Below are 20,151 nucleotides of genomic sequence, written 5' to 3'. Positions count from 1 at the left end.
TTTAAAACCTAGTATTTTTACCACGTGTTCATAAATCATTATCATCCCCCATCTAGTAGGTAGTAGCAATAATTGGTAATAGTGATATTAATTAAGGAAAAGTTTAGGGGCCATCAATTTTTTTAATTTATGGCTAACATGTAACTAGCAAAAAAAAAATGAGCTATTGGATAAAATCTCACAATAATCTCACATAATTAAAATCATCATTGATGGCTATTTGATGGTTATAAATCACAAAAATTGCTGACCCCTAGCACTCCTCATTAATTAATTAAGTAGTAAATATAGAACCCAATGTAAACCACAGAACTTTGACTCTTTATTAATTGGTTGATAACATGTGCGTGCTAATTGGGAATAGATTTGTTCAATATTTTTTTAAAATTATTTGGTAAAATTTAATTTCTCACTTTACATTCTTTAAATGAAACAAAAAATATATAAAAAAATATTAAATGATTATACATCACATTTTATCAAATAATTGAAGAAAAAAAATTAAGGGAATTCAGTCTCATGCTAATATGCTGATTAACATAAGAGATTTAAATATATGAGCTGAAAGTTGGTCTTTTTGGATTTTGCTCAAGTTAAACAGGCTTTATGAAAAGAATGAAAAGCCCAAAAGGCCCATACCCGAAAATAAAACCCTACTTTAAGAGCTGCCATTTATAAACCACGAAGAAGGGATCACTTGAAGGTTGAAACCCTTGCGAAGTTGAGAACTCAGAAGTGAGATCAGCGTTGCTTGAGAACGACGGTTGAGTTCAGCCATGGCAACCGCAAGGACAGTCAAGGATGTTTCGCCTCACGAATTCGTCAAGGCCTATGCCTCTCACCTCAAGCGTTCTGGCAAGGTACGATCTTTTTTTTTTTAATAAATAAATTCGTTCTCGTTCCCTTTTCTTAGGTTTTACATTGGTCAATTTCGTTTGTGTTGTTCGAAATTATATTTGGTAGCTGTCATTACGTTGAGTGAGTCTATTTTCTGATGAATGTTCTCAGATTCAAACCCTTGCTTTGTGTGTAATTTGGGGAGAAAAGTTTGGGTTTTTGGAACTCTATGTCATATATTGATCGAGTAGCAGTTTAATTAGTGTGGTAATAAATGGCTTTTATATTGAGGAGGATGGTAGCTTTTCATGTTTATTTTGCCTTTTTTGTTGTTTGTAATTCGATTGTAATTGTAAGGCTGATTGGTTTGGTGTGAATTTTGATGTAATTCAAATAATTCTATATTAGATTATTGGTAGGTTAAAGTTTGCAATTTTACGTGATTGGCTTGGAATTTAATCAATTTACACTCTAGTCTCGGTGAATACCTTTTCTTTTGCTCTTTTGATATTTTCGTATGTGTATTGTGTTTGTGCTTGCTGTGGCACTTTGGTTAATGCCTATCGATGCCTTTCTGCTTGTTTTGTTAAATGAAGTTGTAGGTGTTTATTTAATTGTTGCGTTCTTTGTGTGTGATTGTTTAACAGATGGAGCTGCCTGAGTGGACAGATATTGTGAAGACTGCAAAGTTTAAGGAACTGGCTCCTTATGATCCTGACTGGTATTATGTTAGATCTGGTGAGTTTACTCGTTTAACAAAGTGGAGATTCCTTATAATTGAGCGTGAATGCTCGCAGTGTCACATAATTTATTCTGTTGTTAAATGTAAATATTTACTGTTAGACTGATGGAGATCAACCTTGGTTACAGCCTCCATGGCAAGAAAGATCTACTTGAGAGGTGGTCTTGGTGTTGGTGCGTTTAAGAGGATCTATGGTGGAAGTAAGAGAAATGGAAGCCGCCCCCCACATTTCTGCCGGAGTAGCGGCAGTATTGCCAGACACATTCTGAAACAATTGCAAAAGATGGGCATTATTGAGCAGGAGTTAAAAGGGTAAGTTTTGTTGAAATGTTATATGCCGAAAACAGATCAATGCTATTGTATTCATCATTGGTTCTTGTAAAGATAGTTTGACTTATTTGTGTTTTTTGCATTGCAGTGGTAGAAGAATCACTTCCAATGGCCGACGGGATCTCGATCAAGTTGCTGGTCGCATTGTTGTTGCCCCTTGAGTGGTGTCTTAGTGAGAATTGATGATGCTTTGCATATCATATCATCTAGGGTTTAAGTTTGCTGAATAGTAGATGGCATCAACGCAAAATTAAGTATTGAACAGGCCAATTTTCTTAGATTTTCATATTTGTTTTTCTTTATATTTATTGTTTTTTAGTTTGGAATTTTGATCGCTAAGGTTTTGATTTAAATTAATACTTTATTTTCTAGTCATTTTGAAGGATATCGGACCAGTTTTGATTGATACTTGCCCTCTTGCAAACTAGCCTAATATTGCTTATTTATTTTTTGATAAAATATAATTAAAGCACATTGTGCCCCAAATAGTACAGCATTGACATAATCATTAATCACAAATTCACAACCATTTACGAGTTTTTTGTTTTTTTCTTTTTTTTGGTAAAATAAGTTTTTTGTTAATTACTAACATGTAGCAATGCGCATTGCGCGAGCCATTCTGAGAGATTATTGCCTTTCTTTTATATTTTTTGGTAAACGGGGCCAAAGCCCAAATCAATTCTATACTCCAGCTATAATGCATTAATGCTTAATGGGTAACGATGACCACTATGACCACTAGGTGTTTCTTGGCCAATTTTTTACCTATTGAAAGGTAAACTCCGCAACCACAGATTAGGCGTTTACTTTTGATAGATATTCAAGGATTTAGTTCCAACGATACAAAAAAAAAAATATTGTCAATGGGTTTTCTTATATATTCTTAAGGAGAGAGTCTTAAGGTGTGGAGGGTACGTAGATTGATATGTACTTATGTAGCAATAAGGCTTTTTTGGGTAATACAAAGGGGCCTAATCCCAAAGAAAACAAACACCAATAAATTGGAAAAGCTGGACAGTATGGAAATGGGAGTTCAACATTGCATATGAGGTGTTTATACTCGAGTTTTTTATCTTTCCTGGTTGCCCACGGTTTTCTCTAGCCGGACAGGCTAAGAACTAATCCGTCGTGGATCGGAGCTTCATTTAAAGATTTGTTGCTGGTCAATGGATTGCTGCATACACAAGGCGAGATTTGAACCCCCGACACGTTGCTTAAGCGGATGAGTGATCTGATCACTCGACCAATCCAAGTTGATTAATATGGGATTATTAAATCGAATAAACTTGATACCATTTAGGAGCAAATATGCTCAAGTTGCTCAAATTTGCTTACCAAAAAGCATCGAGTTGATTTGAATTTGATTTGGTTGTATAACATAATAGAATAAGATTTATCTGATATGCCTACACGGCTACACCGATTCCTACAAATGGTGATTTGTGGCGGGAGTGGGAGGTGCTTGCTATTTGAGCCCATTTGTGATGTTTCTAGAGTGTGTGTGAATTTTAGAGAGAGTGGAAGAGAAGGCTTTTGAGTTGTAGTGTGGTTTTACTAAATTAGTAAATATTTTTGTCCAACGAGGAAATCATAAAAAACAATCAAGACCTCCGAGGATAGGGAGCAACACCTTCCGGCACAGGCCACCAGCTATCCAAACGTCAACAAAAAAAATCAGTTTTTTCTTTTGTTTATACGCAAGTAAGTAGAACATGCCATTGAGAGGAAAAAAAAAAAACCATTGAAAACAAGTATTGTACTACTCTCATCAAGTGTTTTTACCAATTAATTTTATCTTTTTTTTACCAAAGATAAGAGATTTGAACCCGCAATCTCTTAATTGAGTATGGGAAGACTATGCCATTTGAGCTATAACTCATTGGCTACCAATTAATTTTATCACTGCTTTTGTTTTGAACAGTTGAATTAATATCTTGCGTAGATAATCAAAGTAATTACACAACACTAAATTTAAAAAATAAATTCATTTCATTTGGATGAAAAGAATATGCCTATTTGTCCAAGTCAATTTGCACACCCCTATCTCACTCTTTTTAATCACAGTACAAAGATCATTGCACTAACGGAGGCACAAAAATGAACGGATATGTTCATTTCGCATCAATAAATTTTCAAGTCATTCCATGACAAGCACTTTATCTTCTTATGTTGTGGTATGTGAAACTTGGGTTCTCTTGGTATTGTTGGATGCTTCGTAGACCTTGCACCGAAAAAGAGAAAATTATACATATATTATTTAAAGAAAGCAAAGGAAGTAAAAATAACGTGAATAAAATAAAATAAAATAAAAAAAAAACTGTTAAAGGAACCCTATAAGGTAATGTCTGTCTTCCAATGAAGCCATTAATTATGAAGCTAGAGAACTAGATCAAACCTCCTTGGTATAAAGGGTCTGTCAAAATAAGGCATTGGTTGTGCTTTCGGAATGAGTTCCTTCCTCAACCTTCTGATTTCTTCTTCTTCTTCCAACTATAATGAAGTAACGTAAAAGGCATCAGCATTTTGGGGCCCAATTCAATGGTTGGGACCAAAATTTCATACTTCTATCAAAATATCCCATGATCATGTTTGGGTGAAAAAATCTCAATACTGTACCTTCTGCTGTCTTTCTCTTTCCAATTTGAGTTGTTCTATCAAGCTCATCTTTTCTGCTACCTACATAATTGAACATTCAAATTCAGTCATATTTGTTCTACATTTGACATGAAGACAAGTAGTACTATGATGTGCAATAACAACAACAACAACAGTAAGAGTCTTGCCCCTATTTCAAAGTTTTGTATTCAATAAATGGCTTGTTACATGTGTAATGACACTTATCAACAAAATCCTAATAATATTAACAATAATAGCAGTAACGGCACAATATAGAAATAGATAAAAATGAAAATGCACCTGTTGATCAAATTCAGCTCGATCCACTGCTCGGACATCACTGTGAAGCTTAAGATCAATAGGCTTGGTGCTCTCTTTAACAGGAGGTTTTACCAAGCACTGCAACAGAAGGACCAAAGGAATGCTATTACTAAGAAGCTCATCATATCAAAGGTAGCATATAATTGGTGGTGCTGCATTAACACCACAAGAATTTCATAACAAAAACTGAACTTACCTCTGGTTCATCTGTTGTCCATGGAAGGCCCTGTGCTATAGGAATCCTCATCTTCTGTTCTTCCGTCATTATCTCCTGCACCTTCTTCATAAATTCTTCCTTTTTCAATTCCCCCCTTTGCTGCATTAGCAATTGCATTATCAAAACAATTTATTAGTTTCTAAACTTTAAAGCAGTTTATTTTTATTTTTTTAAAAAAGTTTTAATTCTTTCACACTTCAATCAATACTTACTTCTGTTCTTAGCTTGAATGGTTTTTGGTTAGTGACTTTTGGCGGCTGCTTCTTCTTCCACCTCCTTCCTCCATAAGCACCACTCGAATCCAAGCTCTGAAGAAAGGAATGAAAAAGGAAAAATTACCATACCATAAAATCCAATTAGGTGAATCATGAACAAGTTTTTGATAATCATCATTTCGTTAGTGCTTAAATGTAAATTTTAACATAATGTAAAGTAAATCTTACATTTCTCCTACTCCTTCTACCCCCAGTAGCTGAAGTCCTACTAGACACACTGCAACAATGAACAATCAACAAATGTCAGCAAACAAAACACGATGGACGAAAGCAAATAAAAAATCAAAATCGAACCTTCCATGGCTACTATCCCAGGAAGAAGAAACCGAGATCCTTGAGTCCAATCCAAGGTTCTCCGATGTCAAAACCAAATCAGAAGCGCAAATCAAGGAAGAACCAGAACCAGAACAAGAACCAGTAACCTCAAGTTCAGGTGCTTTGAAAGAAGGTTGCTCAAATTGCAAACCAGGCAATGCCCATTTCATCACCTTGCTCTTAACCTTGCAACTATTTGTATGACCGTTATTACCCTCTCCGTGTCCATTTTCGTCGTTGTGTTCCCTCTTCTCGTTCTCCTCTTCGAATTTTTCCTCTTCCTCATTCTGATCCTTCTTCCTTGATTTTGGCATAGATAGAATCTTCTCGAAGGCATTCACCAAATGCATCACTTTCCCGAACCCGGTTTCGGGGACACTATTTCTCGCTTCTTCCAGCAACTTGTCCCTCCTTCTCTTCACATTAGAGCTTCCCTCCAATTCCAATTCGTCGATTTCATTCTTCTCCACCTCTTCCTCGTTGTCCTGGATTCGAAGGTCCTGGATTTTGAGGCTTGCTTCAATAAGCTCTTCTTCTTCATCTTCGCAATCCTTCTTCAATTCCTGTTGGCGATTTTTCAAGAACTCTTCCTGAGAAGCCCTGAGATTCTCATAGGCAACGCAGAGGCATTTGGCGCCATCATCGCCTTTCTCTTCTCTGCACTTGCAAGACGACACCGTTTTGCTGTTGTTGTTTCTCTTCGCCACGAGGAACTTACGCTGTCTGATTCGGTTCTGAGGAGATCGAACAACAACAGCGGGTGCTGCTTTTGGCTTCGGAGATTTGGACGATTTCGAAGGAAGATTAGGGTTTTGATTCTCAGAATTTTGCAATTTGAGTTGCATTAATGTGGTGGTTTTGGTTGGCGTTGCAACTACTTTTGTTGCTGCCTCTTCCATTAGATTAAAAAATAGTGAGTGTTGAGAGTGTTAGGGTTAGGGTTCTGAGAGTGAAGAATTGAATTCGAATCACAGTGAGAGTGAGATTTTAGAGTGAAGAAATGAAATGAAGTGTTTGAGGGAGAATAGGAGCATTTTTTTTGGCTCGCTTGTATTTGTTAATTTTGTAACGGCTACTTTTCGTGGGTCTTCTGATTCGTTGACGGTGATGGTTATCATTTTTTTTATATTTTTTTATTTGAAAGTCTGTTTTTACATTTTCAGCGATTTTCTTTAGACCGTTTATTCGTTGAGCGGCGCCAAGCAAGCCGTTAACGCAAATATGCCCCGACCCAAAAAAAAAAAAAAAAAAAAAAAGGGAAAAATGAATACTCAAATATGGAAACTCAAGTGCAGTCCACTTTACGTGAAATTGATACTTGATGTTGCGTTTGTCTACAAAGACAAGACACTGAGACAGAGATAGTGAGACACAAAATCGTGTTTGACAGAGAAAACATGGACAGAGACAATGTGTCCAGAGACACTGAATTAGTGTATTTTGTGTCCATCCTGATAGGAAGGACACAGAGACACTAACAAGGGACATAACTTATTTTTTATTTTTTCTTTCATTATTTTTATTAATTTTTTATAATTATATTTTTTATTATTATATTTTTCATCTCAAATTTTTGAATGAAAAAAATTAGAATAAATAAAATTTTCATAATTTGTTCTAGTTTATCACCAAACAGAATACAAGAATACAAAATTTTGTATTTTTGTCCATTAATGTCTTATCCTGTCTTGTTCTTAGTGTCTTATCCTATCATGTTCTTAGAAACAAATGCAGCCTGAGAACCGTCAAATGATTTGACAGATTTAACTAAATTTTCATTTAACGACTCTCAGGTATCAATTTCACGTAAAGTCCTGAATTTTTACCATACTCAAATACAATTATATGTGAAATTAATAGGCGAAAACAATTAGATAAATAAAATTGTTATTTAACAATTTTTAATTATCAAATTCACATCAATAAAATTATATGTAGAATAAAATATGTTTGAAATTATTAACATTTAAAAAAAATATCTTTTAATGTTTAATTTATTAATTTAATCTCAACATTAAAAGATGTTTCAATTCTATTTGTATGCGTTACTTCTACCTATTGATGAATGATGATGATAATTTAGGCTATTTTTTTTATTAAAAAAAAATTTAATATTCAGTTATTAAATTAGATGGTATTTTTTTAAAATTGTGAGGACTACACAATCCAATAACCGAATATTATCCCATAATTTTACTCATATCTAAAAAAATAAACGGATAATTCAATGAGGAATAATTTTGAAACATAAATAAAATATTAGGAAACATAATTACATGTTTACTAGTTGTGGATAATTTTAAATTATATTAGGGCAAGATTAATGCGTAATGATAGAACTAAAATTCTTTGTAAACGAGCTGCAGACAATTTTAAAATTTCTTTCGCACATTAACCAAAAACACATATTTTTTTTTATTGACATGGAAACTAAAAACACAAGCTCTTTATAATCCAACTAGCTGATTAATAGATAGTAATGTGTTTAATAATTTTCACCAACACTTTTAGCTATTAATTCAATTTGTTTAAATTAATAATTAATAATATATTTTTAATATACACTTTTAAATATTATTGATTAACTGCTATTAAAATAATAAGTTTTTTCTTAAATAAATGGTCTTAATTCAACTTTTAAAAAGAATAATTTTTCTTTTTTTTAAAAAAGTATTTTAAAAAATAAATCCTCGTATTTATAGTAGATATTCAACTATAGGATACCTCTATTTCCCAAAATAAATTACAACATTTTTCAAACTACTAATACTACCCATCTAAATTTTTTGTGAACCAAATCCAATCAAATTAAACAATAAAACTTGAAATAATGTTAGTTATAATTAATTTTTGTTATGTTAGACCAATTTAATTGAACTTAATTAGCAAAAAAAATTTAAATATGTAATATTATTCTTTGTAGACTAAAAAATGTTATCATATTTTTTTAAACATAATTATTGTCTTAATCATTGATAATTATGAAGCTCAATCTCATTTAAGATTCAATTATAGATTATTTCAATAATGTTGTAAGTGAAATATATTGTGTCAAATATTCATTTTCCAACTCCGTTGAATTGCATATCATCATAAGTTCATAACCAAGTAGCTCACTTGTGAAGAATTTTCACGTTGATATTTGTGTTAGACGAAATATAATTTTTATAAGAAAATTATAAAAAGAAATAATTAGTTATTTAGTAATGTTCCTATATATAATATTTATATCTATTTTAAATTAAATTATATCATTTGATAATTGATTATTTATTTAAATTTTGAAATTAACAGCAAGCAAGAAGTGCGGGAACAGCTATAAGAAATTCAAATTTCTTGCAAGTGGTGTATAAAGAGTAACTGCCCATTGAGATTAGGCTAGTCTATAAATAGAGCTTTAGGAACATGTTGTAATCAGTTCAGTTCTTCTTGGAAAACACTTAGAAACCCAAAAACGCTCTCAACCCCTTGGCATCATAGAGTAAAATTGGGAATCTTAAGTAATTCCTCTGAACTCAAACACTTGTACTTTGCTTTTTTCCAGTTTTTATTAATAAAATTCTTCTACTTTTACGTCTTCTTTTCTTTTTTACGTTCATGTTTCTTCTCTCATCTTCTTTTTAATTTTCTGTTTGTTTTAATTTCTGTAATTTATTTTGTCACCGGCACCTTGCATGTTTTCTTTTCATCTTTAATTTTACTTTCGAAACTACAATTGAGACTTTGAGACATCCACAAAAGGAGTCGTTTCCGCTCCTTAAATTAAGATTGTGAAACAAAACTCGAAAATTATTGATTTATTTGTTGTTAACAATAAAACAAAAATTTGAGTAAAACAAATTGGCACGCCTGGTAGGACTTTGTCAATAGATTGTAGTTTGTCAAAAGAAAAATCAAGAGTTTTTTTAATTTGCATGTGGTTGCGCAGTGGTAAGTTCGTGCGTCCAGAGCCAAGAAAATCAGTATAAGTTCTGCAGCATCTTCTTCTACTTCTAGTGATGAGATTAGAGGAAATGAATCCGAAAATTCTCCTGTGATTTCAAATGCAGATCCTACCTTGATGTCAGTGAGGCATGATGGCGTTGGCCATGCCCATATAGGGTTAAATGCAACTCACATAAATACCGTGGGGTGGCCGCCATATGGCTTGCCACCGGGGTATGTCCCCTCCATGGTGACACAAGGATTGCCTGTGCCTCTCTACTTAACTTTTCAAAATCCTATTTATCAAAATCCATATGGCATGTCAAATGTACCTGTTTCTGGGGCGTCAGGTTCACACGTATCACAGCAAAATTTTTCACATTCTATTAATACAGGAAATAACAGTGCATCTAATTCTACTACATCCACTGTCACTAGGGTAGAAAATTTCAGACCTATATTTTCTGACATGTTAAGAGCAATGCCTGTTAATCAACCTAGTCAAACTGTGGGATCTTTAGCAAATATTAGGCAACAGATGGATGAAAGTCACCATGATCTAGTAAACATGTTAACTCATCAAATGGTGACAATTTTAAATCCTCTTTTAGAAAACATAAACACTAGAATTGAACAATTAAATAGGCAAGTTAATAGGATTGCTACTATGATAAATTTAGAAGAAAATGATAACTAGGGTTTAAGATTTGATAATGTCAATCAAAATGGTGGAGCAATTCCTAATTATGATGTTCATATGCCTAGACATGGTCAAAATGCTGATGATATGTTAGAAAGACTTAGGCAAAACAACTTAGGGGGCATTATAATCTAGCAAGAAATGTTGAACAAGTTTTAAACTGTTTGGAATTTAATGTTGGTTGCTTAAATAGGCCATATTTTGTGTCTGCTTTTCCTGAATGTGTCCAACAAGCAGAGCTCCCAAGGGGTTGGAAAATTCCAAAATCCCTTACAAAATTTTCTGGAGAAGAAAATGAGTCTACAGTAGAGCATATTGCTCGATATACTGTTGAAATTGGGGAAGCAGCTTCTAATGAATATCTTAAGATGAGATATTTTTCTTCTTCTTTAACAAAAAATGCATTTATATGGTTCTCCAATTTAAGACCAAGTTCTATTCATTCTTGGGCACAGTTAGAAAGAAATTTTCATGATCAATTTTTTCGAGGTGAATTATAAGTTAGTCTTACAGATTTATTCTCTGTTAAACGTGCAGAGGGAGAATCCATTGACACCTATTTGGCACGGTTTAGAAACATGAGAAATAAATATTTTACTCCGATTCCAAAATCTGAAGTTGTCAAAATGGCTACTAATGGGTTAGAATTTAGAGTTAGGAAGAAACTTGTCAATCAACATACTTTAGATCTTTCCCAGTTAGCTGAAAGAGTAAGACAAATAGAACAAATTAAGAAAGAAAAAGAAAATTTCAAAAAGAGTTCGAAAAATGTTGCATATGTTGATTGTTTTTCTGATAGTAGTGATTCAGATAAGAAAGAGATTTATATTGCCGAATTACGTGGGGGTCCTCTATATGTATACAAATCTTTGAAGCCTGTTAAAGGAAAAGAAAAAATTTCTTCTTATTCTAAAGTTGAAAATAAGACTTATTCTTTTGATATTTCTAAGGTAGATCAAATATTTGAGGTTTTATTAAAAGATAAGTAGCTTATTTTACCTGAAGGAAAAAAGATGCCTACAGCTGATGAAATAAAGAATAAGAAATTTTGTAAGTTTCATCAGGTATTTTCGCACACCACTAATAATTGCGTCCGTTTCAGGGACTTGATACAAAAAGCAATTGAGGAGGGAAGATTGAAGTTTGAGGATAAAACTACTATGAAGGTGGACACTGAACCATTTGCTGCTGACTCAAATTATGTTGAGCCATTCAACTTGTCAGTCAATATAGTAGAAGTTGATGCCACAATGGTTAGTGCTAAAGATGAAAATAAAGACCTGAGGATCTTTGAGCAAGACAAGAAGCCAATTTATCCTCGTCCTGGTGAAGACCTGTTAGATTTTTTGTTGAGAATTAAAGAATCTGACAGCACCATCGCCATGTGCCCAAAGTGCAACGCTGTTTTTGACAAGGAAGCTGCAAAAGAGTTTGAAAAGTACAAAGTTGAAGAGAAAGAAAAGGCTGAGTTGAGAAAGAAGATTGCTGAAAAAGAAAATAAAACTAACGAGCTAAAGCGGAAGATAGCCGAGAGAAAACAAAAGTTGGGCAGTCAAATTCCTTTGAACAAGTGCGTCAACAACACTGGAGTACAACCCGTCAACCAGAAGATGAAGACTGTGGTCATGATTGATGGAAGACCTGATGGATTTTCTCAAAAGACAAGAGTTTCTCCCGCCAAAATTTCAAACAATAAATGGGTCCAGAATGTGAGAAATGTGCAGAATCAACCTACTGCTTTTGCAAGAGGAAAAAACAAATGGGTGAAGCCTAGACCTTTTAAGCCTAGGTATTATGAGTCTCAGTTATGGAACATGAATCATGCACAAGACGGAGGTAGTATATATATTTCAAAAAATGTGCCTGTTCCCTCAAAGCCAATTTATTCTTGTTATAATCCTAACATGCAGCAGGTTCCTAATTATTCTCCTTGGTTAAATTGTCAAAATATTCTAAAATATTCTCCTTTTACAACTTTTGAGCAGAAAGAGAATATACCTGAGTATGTTCCTTTGGATCCATACAAGGGACACGGGGTAGATTTTCCTCCTTTGCCAACCATGGCCAAGTCTGTAGAAACAGGCAATTCTTCTAATCACCCTAAGTGCAATAAAAACGTCAAGAAGAATCTTGTTGGGAAGAGGGTAATGGTGAAAACAAGGGAGAAAAGGATGAAGATTTAATTACTGATAATTTTGACACTGATTTTAATGACAGCTTAGAAGCAATATTTGGTGTTAAGCAACCTATAGCTGTGGTGTCAATACTGCCTGAGGAGTATAGTCAAGTCCAGGAAGTAGATTCATTAGAAGATGATTGTTATGATGTCTTTCCTGGAAGTGAATGCTTGTTATTAGATGACAATATATGTGGTGGAGGATTGTTTGAGAAACCTACTGAAAATGACAAGGAGCATTTGCGTCCATTGCATATCAAGGCTCGTGTTGATGGAAGGATAATTAATAAGATTTTAGTTGACGGGGGAGCTGCTGTCAATCTCATGCCTGAAAGAATGATGGGAAGACTTGGAAAGACTGAAAAAGAGCTGATTAAAAGTAGCATTGGGGTAACAGATTTTAATGGAAGGACTTCTTCTGTTAGAGGTGTGGTTCTGCTGTCAATTGAGGTTGGTTCTGTCAATAGGCCAACTCTATTTGTTGTTGTTCCTTCTAAAGCTGGTTTTAGCTTGCTTTTGGGACGTGATTGGATTCACAGAATGGGTGCTATTCCATCCACTCTACATCAAAAGTTGATTTTCTGGAACGAAGACGGAGGAGTGGAAGAAGTTCCTGCTGATAATAGTACATGTTACTATGCATGTGGAATTCAAGATGTATAATCTTGGAGTCAAGTCACTGACAGTTGACACCAAGGCATTTAATCTTAAAAGTATTGAGATGTGTAAAATAGATATGAATGGTTTTATTTAAAGAAAAAAAATGCGTCAAGTTTAAAATCTTAGACAAAAATAATCTCTCATTGACATTTGGGTATGTACTTCATAAATACAAAAGCCTAATTGACTTAGAAATTCTGTTGAGTCTCTTAGCGCTTGGAGTCAAAACTATTAGATGTTAGTGTGGAGATTTTATAGGATTAGAAATTTTATCAAATTTAATTGACGCCTGGAGTTTAACATATGAAAGAAACGACTTCACGAAGTTAAGATTTTGTTACTTCTGAAATTAGGAAAATTGTGTCAATTAAAACAATGAAAGTGTGAGTCAAAAAACTCTTAATTGAAATATTAAAGGTCAAAACAAAGGTCAATTGATACACATTTAATGTGCCAAAATTAGAACAGATATCATTTGACACACTTAAAAATTTCATACAAAAGAATAGACCCCATTGACAGTTCAACTATTAATGTAAAAAATTTTATAGACTTAGAAATTCGGTTAAGTCTATCACTAGTAGGCATTTAATCTGTCGAACGGATGTGTCTAAAATGTCAATTGACTTTCAATATCAAAAATAAGAAAAATGTCTATAAACAACTAAGTTTTCTCACTTTCAATCATTGCATATCTTCAAGTGAGAAATCTTGGGGGCATTATGTTAGACAAAATATAATTTTTATAAGAAAATTATAAAAAGAAATAATTAGTTATTTGGTAATGTTCCTATATATAATATTTATATCTATTTTAAATGAAATTAGATCATTTGATAGTTGGTTATTTATTTAAATTTTGAAATTAACAGCAAGCAAGAAATGCGGGAACAGCTACAAGAAATTCAAATTTTCTGCAAGTGGTGTACAAAGAGTAACTGCCCATTGAGATTTGGCTAGTCTATAAATAGAGCTTTAGGAACACGTTGTAATCAGTTCAGTTCTTCTTAGAAAACACTTAGAAACCCAAAAACGCTCTCAACCCCTTGGCATCACAGAGTAAAATTGGGAATCTTAAGTAATTCCTCTGAACTCAAACAGTACTTTGCTTTTTTCCAGTTTTTATTAATAAAATTCCTCTACTTTTACGTCTTCTTTTCTTTTTTACGTTCATGTTTCTTCTTTCATCTTCTTTTTAATTTTCTGTTTGTTTCAATTTCTGTAATTTATTTTGTCACCGACACCTTGCATGTTTTCTTTTCATCTTTAATTTTACTTTTGAAACTACAATTGAGACTTTGAGATATCCACAAAAAGAGTCGTTTCCGCTCCTTAAATTAAGATTGTGAAACAAAACTCGAAAATTGTTGATTTATTTGTTGTTAACAATAGAACAAAAATTTGAGTAAAACAATTTGTAGGTCTGGAATTCATAGTCATAGGTATAGCAATAATAATTCTGTTCATTGAAAGTTCAATAATTGTTCATTTTTTAGACGTTAGGTGGTATTTTAGTTTAGTTTCTAGATTGTGAATTTAAGAAAAAGTTTGAGAACGATCAATTTATCTAAAAGTCTTTAATTTTTTATTTAGAATCTTGTTAAGGGTATTTGTTAGATATATTATAAATGAAATGTTTAAATGAAATGTTTAATAATATTATATAATATTTTAGGATTAATAATTAAATTAATTCCCAAAAAATGGATCGTTTGTCAAATTAATTTTCGAATAATTTTCTCAATCAAATTAGTCTCTAAAAGATTTGAAATTAATCGTGTCAGTCACCGTTAACCTATTGACAAAAGGTTGAACACGATCAATTTTAAATTTTTTAGGAATTAATTTGATTAAAAAATTATTCGAAGACAATTTTAACGAACAAGACTTATCTTTAGGAGTAATTTAATTATTTAAAATTTTTATTATATTAAATATGTTGATAATAGTAATATATTAAAGAAGTTAGATTTACTTTAACTTTTGTTAGCTAATAAAATTTAAACCTTCATATTTTCTTAAACAAACAAGTAAATTAGCTACTTTATCAACCCAACTTAATTTATCAATTTTACTAAAGAGACAATGAAAAATCTAAACAATGTAAATAATAGCTTATAAATTTGGCATAATACAAGTAAAAAATAAAAAACACTCTCCAAATTACTTAAATAAAAAAATTCACTCAGTTATTAAAAAAAAAAATTAACCATTCAAAATCCTAATTTACCAAACCATTTCACCTAAACACTCCTTTTCTTCTCAAACCGTCAGTCAGCCCACCTTCATCAATCATCCGGCGTCAAACGCACCCTCACCGGCCATCATTCTTGCCTCCTGTGGTCATGAGTGTCATTGTTCCCCAACCATCCACATACTTAATAAAATGAATATCCAGTAAATTTTATTGTAACTATTTAAATCCAATCCAAATTAAATGAACATCCATTTAAGAATGAAAATAATCATCTACATAGAAGAAAACCACGACAATGAAAAAAGGATAACAACAGATCGAGACAACGGCAGTGGAGCATAGAAAACACGCGATGGCATCTCTTGTGCGGCAGTAGCCGACAATGGCACCGCAACAACTATTCTACCAAATTGGACTCCATCAATTGACATGTGAAGATGATGCACGTATAAAAATGTGGTTACGTATGCGCCTGCAATTTACGTAGTTCTTTAGTGTAAGTTTCAAAACCACTGTTGCCACTTTCCAGAACCTCATTTGAATGTACCAACCTGATTATTTGAAAAATAATAATTGAAAGGAGCAAACACGTGAATACGTGATGATTATTATAAGCTCTTGGTAGCCAGAATAAGGGAGGTAGCGTACCTTCCACCAAATGGCTGGGTCCGGCCACATCATTTTGATCTAAGGGAACTGCGGTGGGGTCTGCATGGTCGACAGCGGGACCAGCAAGAAGGAGGATGTACCGGACTGCTGTGGAGTGATCTGATGTTGTTACAAACGCAAGCGGGATGAGGAGATACTTTGGCAGCGTCGGCAGGAGATTGGGTGGCGTGGAAATACCGGCGGGGGTGTAGCGGCGCGAGGTGAGGACCTGAGAACAATGACAACGAATTTTGGATGTGTATTAAAGGTTATGGTGAGATTAGGAATAATCATACATGGTGTGAAGTTTTAATTTTTCAAATTTTAAAATTTAAAACTAAATAATTAATTAATAATTTGATTTTAATTTAAATTTTATTTTTTTTTAATTTATTATTCATATTGTTCATCATTATCACTATTTTCCTGTATTTTTCTTTAATTTATTGATATCCATATCCTTAAAGGCAAACTTTAATTAAATTCTAAATTTTATCATCTTTTTGTCGAATAATTTTTTGTTATATTAATCGTAATAAGATATGAATTTAAAAGTCCATACATATGAGTAGTGCTAGGTAACAAAAAAATAGTATATAATGTAGATATAGCACAGAATAAATATCAATCTCATGATAAACGAGTGGAGTACACCTGCTTATCAATAACATACTTATCACTCAACCTTTTTCTCCATACTTGTAGTAATTAATTTCATTTCCAAAATTCATTTCCGTTTTTTCTAAATCAAATCCCTAACCTCTCTCATCTACATTTATATCAATTAAAATATAATTTTTGTCTAGTAGATTAACATCCAAAAATACTATCAAATTAACTCGAGTGAAAGATCAAAACTTTTCTCCCCATTTCATTCGAAACATAAGCCCAAAACCGAGAAAAACGAGAGGAGGAAACCCAGCAGCTTCGTCATCGGAGCATCGCATAGCCTTGTCTCCGACTCTTATAGGTATGTTATCTAGTTTCATGTTTTGATTAATTGGCATATTGATGCTCCATTATCAATTGTTGCATGTGCTGGATTCGATGTTAACGATGAAAGTTTTGGTCTTTATCTCACGTTGATGGGTTTGGGAAAAAGGAAAAGTTTGCAAAGATGGCGTTTTGGAGTGGAGATGAAGGGAAGGCATCAAACAAAGGGTGTTATAGTTCCCTGATTTTTTATCTGTTCAAAACCGTAGTTTGATTTGCTATTTTGTGTGCTTGGTGTTGTGCTTTCTTTCAAGTTATTAATAATGTGACAAATGTAAAGTAGCCATTTCATTCAAGTTGCCTCCATACTTCGAAGGTCTCTACTGGAAAAGCCAAACATCGTATAGTCTTATCTCCGACTCCTATAGATATGTTATCTAGTTTCATGTTTCGATTAATTGGTATATTAGGACTCCATTATCAATTGTTGCATGTGGCTGGATTTGATGTTAAGACGAAAGTTTTGGTTTTTATCTCACGTTGATGGGTTTGGAAACAGGAAAAAGCTTGGCGTTTTGAGGGTGGAGATGAAGGGAAGGCATAGAAAAAGGGTTTTTTTTTTTTCGTTTTTGTAAGAGCCATGATTTTTCTGGGGTGTTACGGTTCTCCTGATTTTTTTATCTGTTCAACCGTGGTTTAATTTGCTATTTTGCGTGCTTGGTGTTGTGCTTTTTTCAAGTTATTAATAATGTGACAAATGTAAAATAGCCATTTCGTTCAAGTTGCCTCCATACTTCAAAGGTCTCCGTTGGAAAAGCCCGCGTTTGTGTCTCTAGATGATAAAGTTGAGGCGAAGGAGCAAAGCAAGAATGAAATCGCTTTCATTCTAGTTGCTTCAGGTACCTTTCCTTTTTTTTCTCTTTGTCAATTTTACTCTGAGATAGAAAAAAAAATCTGAATAAAGTATTTTTTTCATGTCTGTCACCTAGATTATGTATTTTTTAATAGTTGACTGATAATGATAGTTAACTATAGTGGGAGTACATAAGGAGGACTTAAAGGTTAGTGGCAAAGTATTTTTTTTAGGTTTCTGTTTTTATTCATGTTAAAAAAAAAAATCCTTTTTGATACGGATGCAATATAGATGTTATGCCTTGATATTTTTTCAGTGTGAATTGTTTTATCTTTATAAAAGGTTGCGTTGAAATTTTGCATTAATTAGTACACATTCCTACATAATTGGTGTAGGATAAGAACTGAACATACATACATATATGACTATTTAAATAATGGTATATAGGTAAACAAATTAATTCACTCAATTTTGATTAGTTACTTTAGTGAAATAATTATGAGAATGATGGATACATAGTAAATAATCATAATTTTTGTATTGAACTAACCTAATTAGTGTCGTTATTACAACAACCACGGTAAGAATAGAGAATAGAATATGAGGGAGCATCATAATTTCATATGCAATCTCTTATATCATACTTTTGTTCAAAGTTATTTGCAAGTAAAGTTGTTAGTTCAGGGTATCGAATTCAAAATTTTCTAGAGATTACCAGTAAACTCTCAAAAAGTTGGACATATAAATGGTATTTTGGGAGCTATTGTAATAGTTTAATGATACAGCAAGATATATTTCAATCATAGATGTTATACTAAGCAAATTTGTTAGCGTAACTATGCTATTGATAAACATGTTGGTATGTTATGATTGATTTTTAAGTGGGTTATTTAAGTATATATAGCAGTTGCTCGTGAACAGGTGTTCAAAAAACAAGAAGTAGGCATGTCTCGTACCAGGAGCAAAAAAGAGACACATAAGAATAACACTCCCGAAAGAGGATCGCAAAAAAAAAATGGTGGACCAACAAATGGTACGTTGAATGGTTACCGGTGAATTAACTATAAATTCGGGTTGTTGTGTTTTAATAGTAAATGTTAAAACTGACATTCTCCTTCGTTGTCACTTTGTGCTGATTTTATGAATGTTTGTGTAGAAAACACTGGTATCTAGGTGCTCGCCATGTTGTGTGGCTTCAGTTATGAAGCAATTAGGTTCAAACGCGGGCAGAGAGAAAATAATGGAGGTGGAGAACATGGGATTTCGCTGGTTGCAATATGTGCATTTATGGGCTGTCAACCAAGATATGATGGTGGCATTAGCATCATCATATTGTCGGGATGAAAAGTCTTTGATCGTCGGAACAAGAAAAATTCCCATATCGGTTCAATCCATTGCGCGGTGTTTTGGACTACCAAACCATGACAAGCAATCTCCCAAATAAAATAGGGAGAAAAGAAAAAAATTATCCACAATAATCTTGTTGAGTAGATGTTTTCGGTAAAATTAGCTAATAAAGATTTGAACTGCATCGACTCATTTTGTGTTTGGCAGGGAATAGTTTCAAAATTCCAGAAACACCAGCAGAGCACTGACTTTTTAACAGCTTCACAGGAAAGACACAAGCAGATTTGAAAAGGGATGTTATCACATGCTCGATGTAGTCTGATGACGATAGAATCAACTTCCGGAGACAGTTCAACATGTTGATAGCGAAGTGTTTGTTCTTTTCCTCGCCGAAGGCCACCGTTTCAGACATACATATACGGGCTGCCATTGATGTATTGAACCCAAGGAAGATATATTGGGTGAGGTGCATTTATGATTTTCTAATTGAGGGAGTTCTGAGGTTTCAGGATGTAGGAAACAAGACAGTGGATGGATGTATGTTCGCATTACTGGTGAGCTGTATATCCCTGATCTTTGATTTGTTGTTTGTTATTCTATAGTATACCTTGTTTAGAGCAATTACTATAACTTTCAAATTATATATCTCCATGCTAACAAGAATGGAGATTTAGGAAGATATAATGGGAGAGAACCGTGGACCAAAGACTGGTCGCTTGCTGATTTGAAGAAGATGGATGAAGAGGAAAGCGCATCTCACTCGGTGAGACATATGCTAGATATATAATCTTTTAATAGTGATAAGTGTGAAAGATATGTTAATCAGATCAATTCTATTAAGCTCTAATCAAAATAAAACTTATACTTTGTCCACTGTAGGAGCTTCTAAATTTAATTGGAAAGATGTCTGGGATACCGAAAAATCACAACTGTGTATCAAAGAGAGGATACATTAGGAAAAAAAGAAAGTCTAATAGAAAGACTCGTAAAGAAGTTCCCACGGTAGATGAAACTGAGACCGACATACCGGCTGGTCATGCATCACCTGTTAAATTTGATG

At 33.3% G+C, this 20,151-nt stretch overlaps 2 protein-coding genes and 1 pseudogene across 2 annotated transcripts; 2 read left to right on the top strand and 1 right to left on the bottom strand.

The window, feature by feature from the left end:
- Window positions 1-676: 676 nt before the first annotated feature.
- LOC107624024 (small ribosomal subunit protein eS19z) lies at window positions 677-2,317 on the top strand. The gene is made up of 4 exons (XM_016326459.3): window positions 677-860; window positions 1,485-1,575; window positions 1,708-1,891; window positions 1,998-2,317. Exons 1-4 carry the CDS (start codon window positions 777-779, stop codon window positions 2,068-2,070), a joined length of 432 nt encoding a protein of 143 aa, XP_016181945.1. The 5' UTR covers window positions 677-776; the 3' UTR covers window positions 2,071-2,317.
- Window positions 2,318-3,864: 1,547 nt separating this feature from the next.
- LOC107621597 (TPX2 (targeting protein for Xklp2) protein family) lies at window positions 3,865-6,680 on the bottom strand. The gene is made up of 8 exons (XM_016323629.3): window positions 5,633-6,680; window positions 5,507-5,555; window positions 5,276-5,371; window positions 5,043-5,162; window positions 4,826-4,924; window positions 4,526-4,585; window positions 4,305-4,399; window positions 3,865-4,130 (listed from the first exon to the last, which is right to left on the bottom strand). Exons 1-8 carry the CDS (start codon window positions 6,550-6,552, stop codon window positions 4,031-4,033), a joined length of 1,539 nt encoding a protein of 512 aa, XP_016179115.1. The 5' UTR covers window positions 6,553-6,680; the 3' UTR covers window positions 3,865-4,030.
- Window positions 6,681-11,437: 4,757 nt separating this feature from the next.
- Window positions 11,438-13,116, top strand: LOC148581952 (uncharacterized; annotated as a pseudogene).
- Window positions 13,117-20,151: the final 7,035 nt, after the last annotated feature.

The sequence above is a fragment of the Arachis ipaensis genome, chromosome B10 (assembly GCF_059453495.1).
Source record: "Arachis ipaensis isolate K30076 ecotype BB chromosome B10, ASM5945349v1, whole genome shotgun sequence".
NCBI lineage: Eukaryota > Viridiplantae > Streptophyta > Magnoliopsida > Fabales > Fabaceae > Arachis > Arachis ipaensis.
Note: the sequence above shows the minus strand (reverse complement) of the source record. Positions and strands in the feature narration are given on the sequence as shown.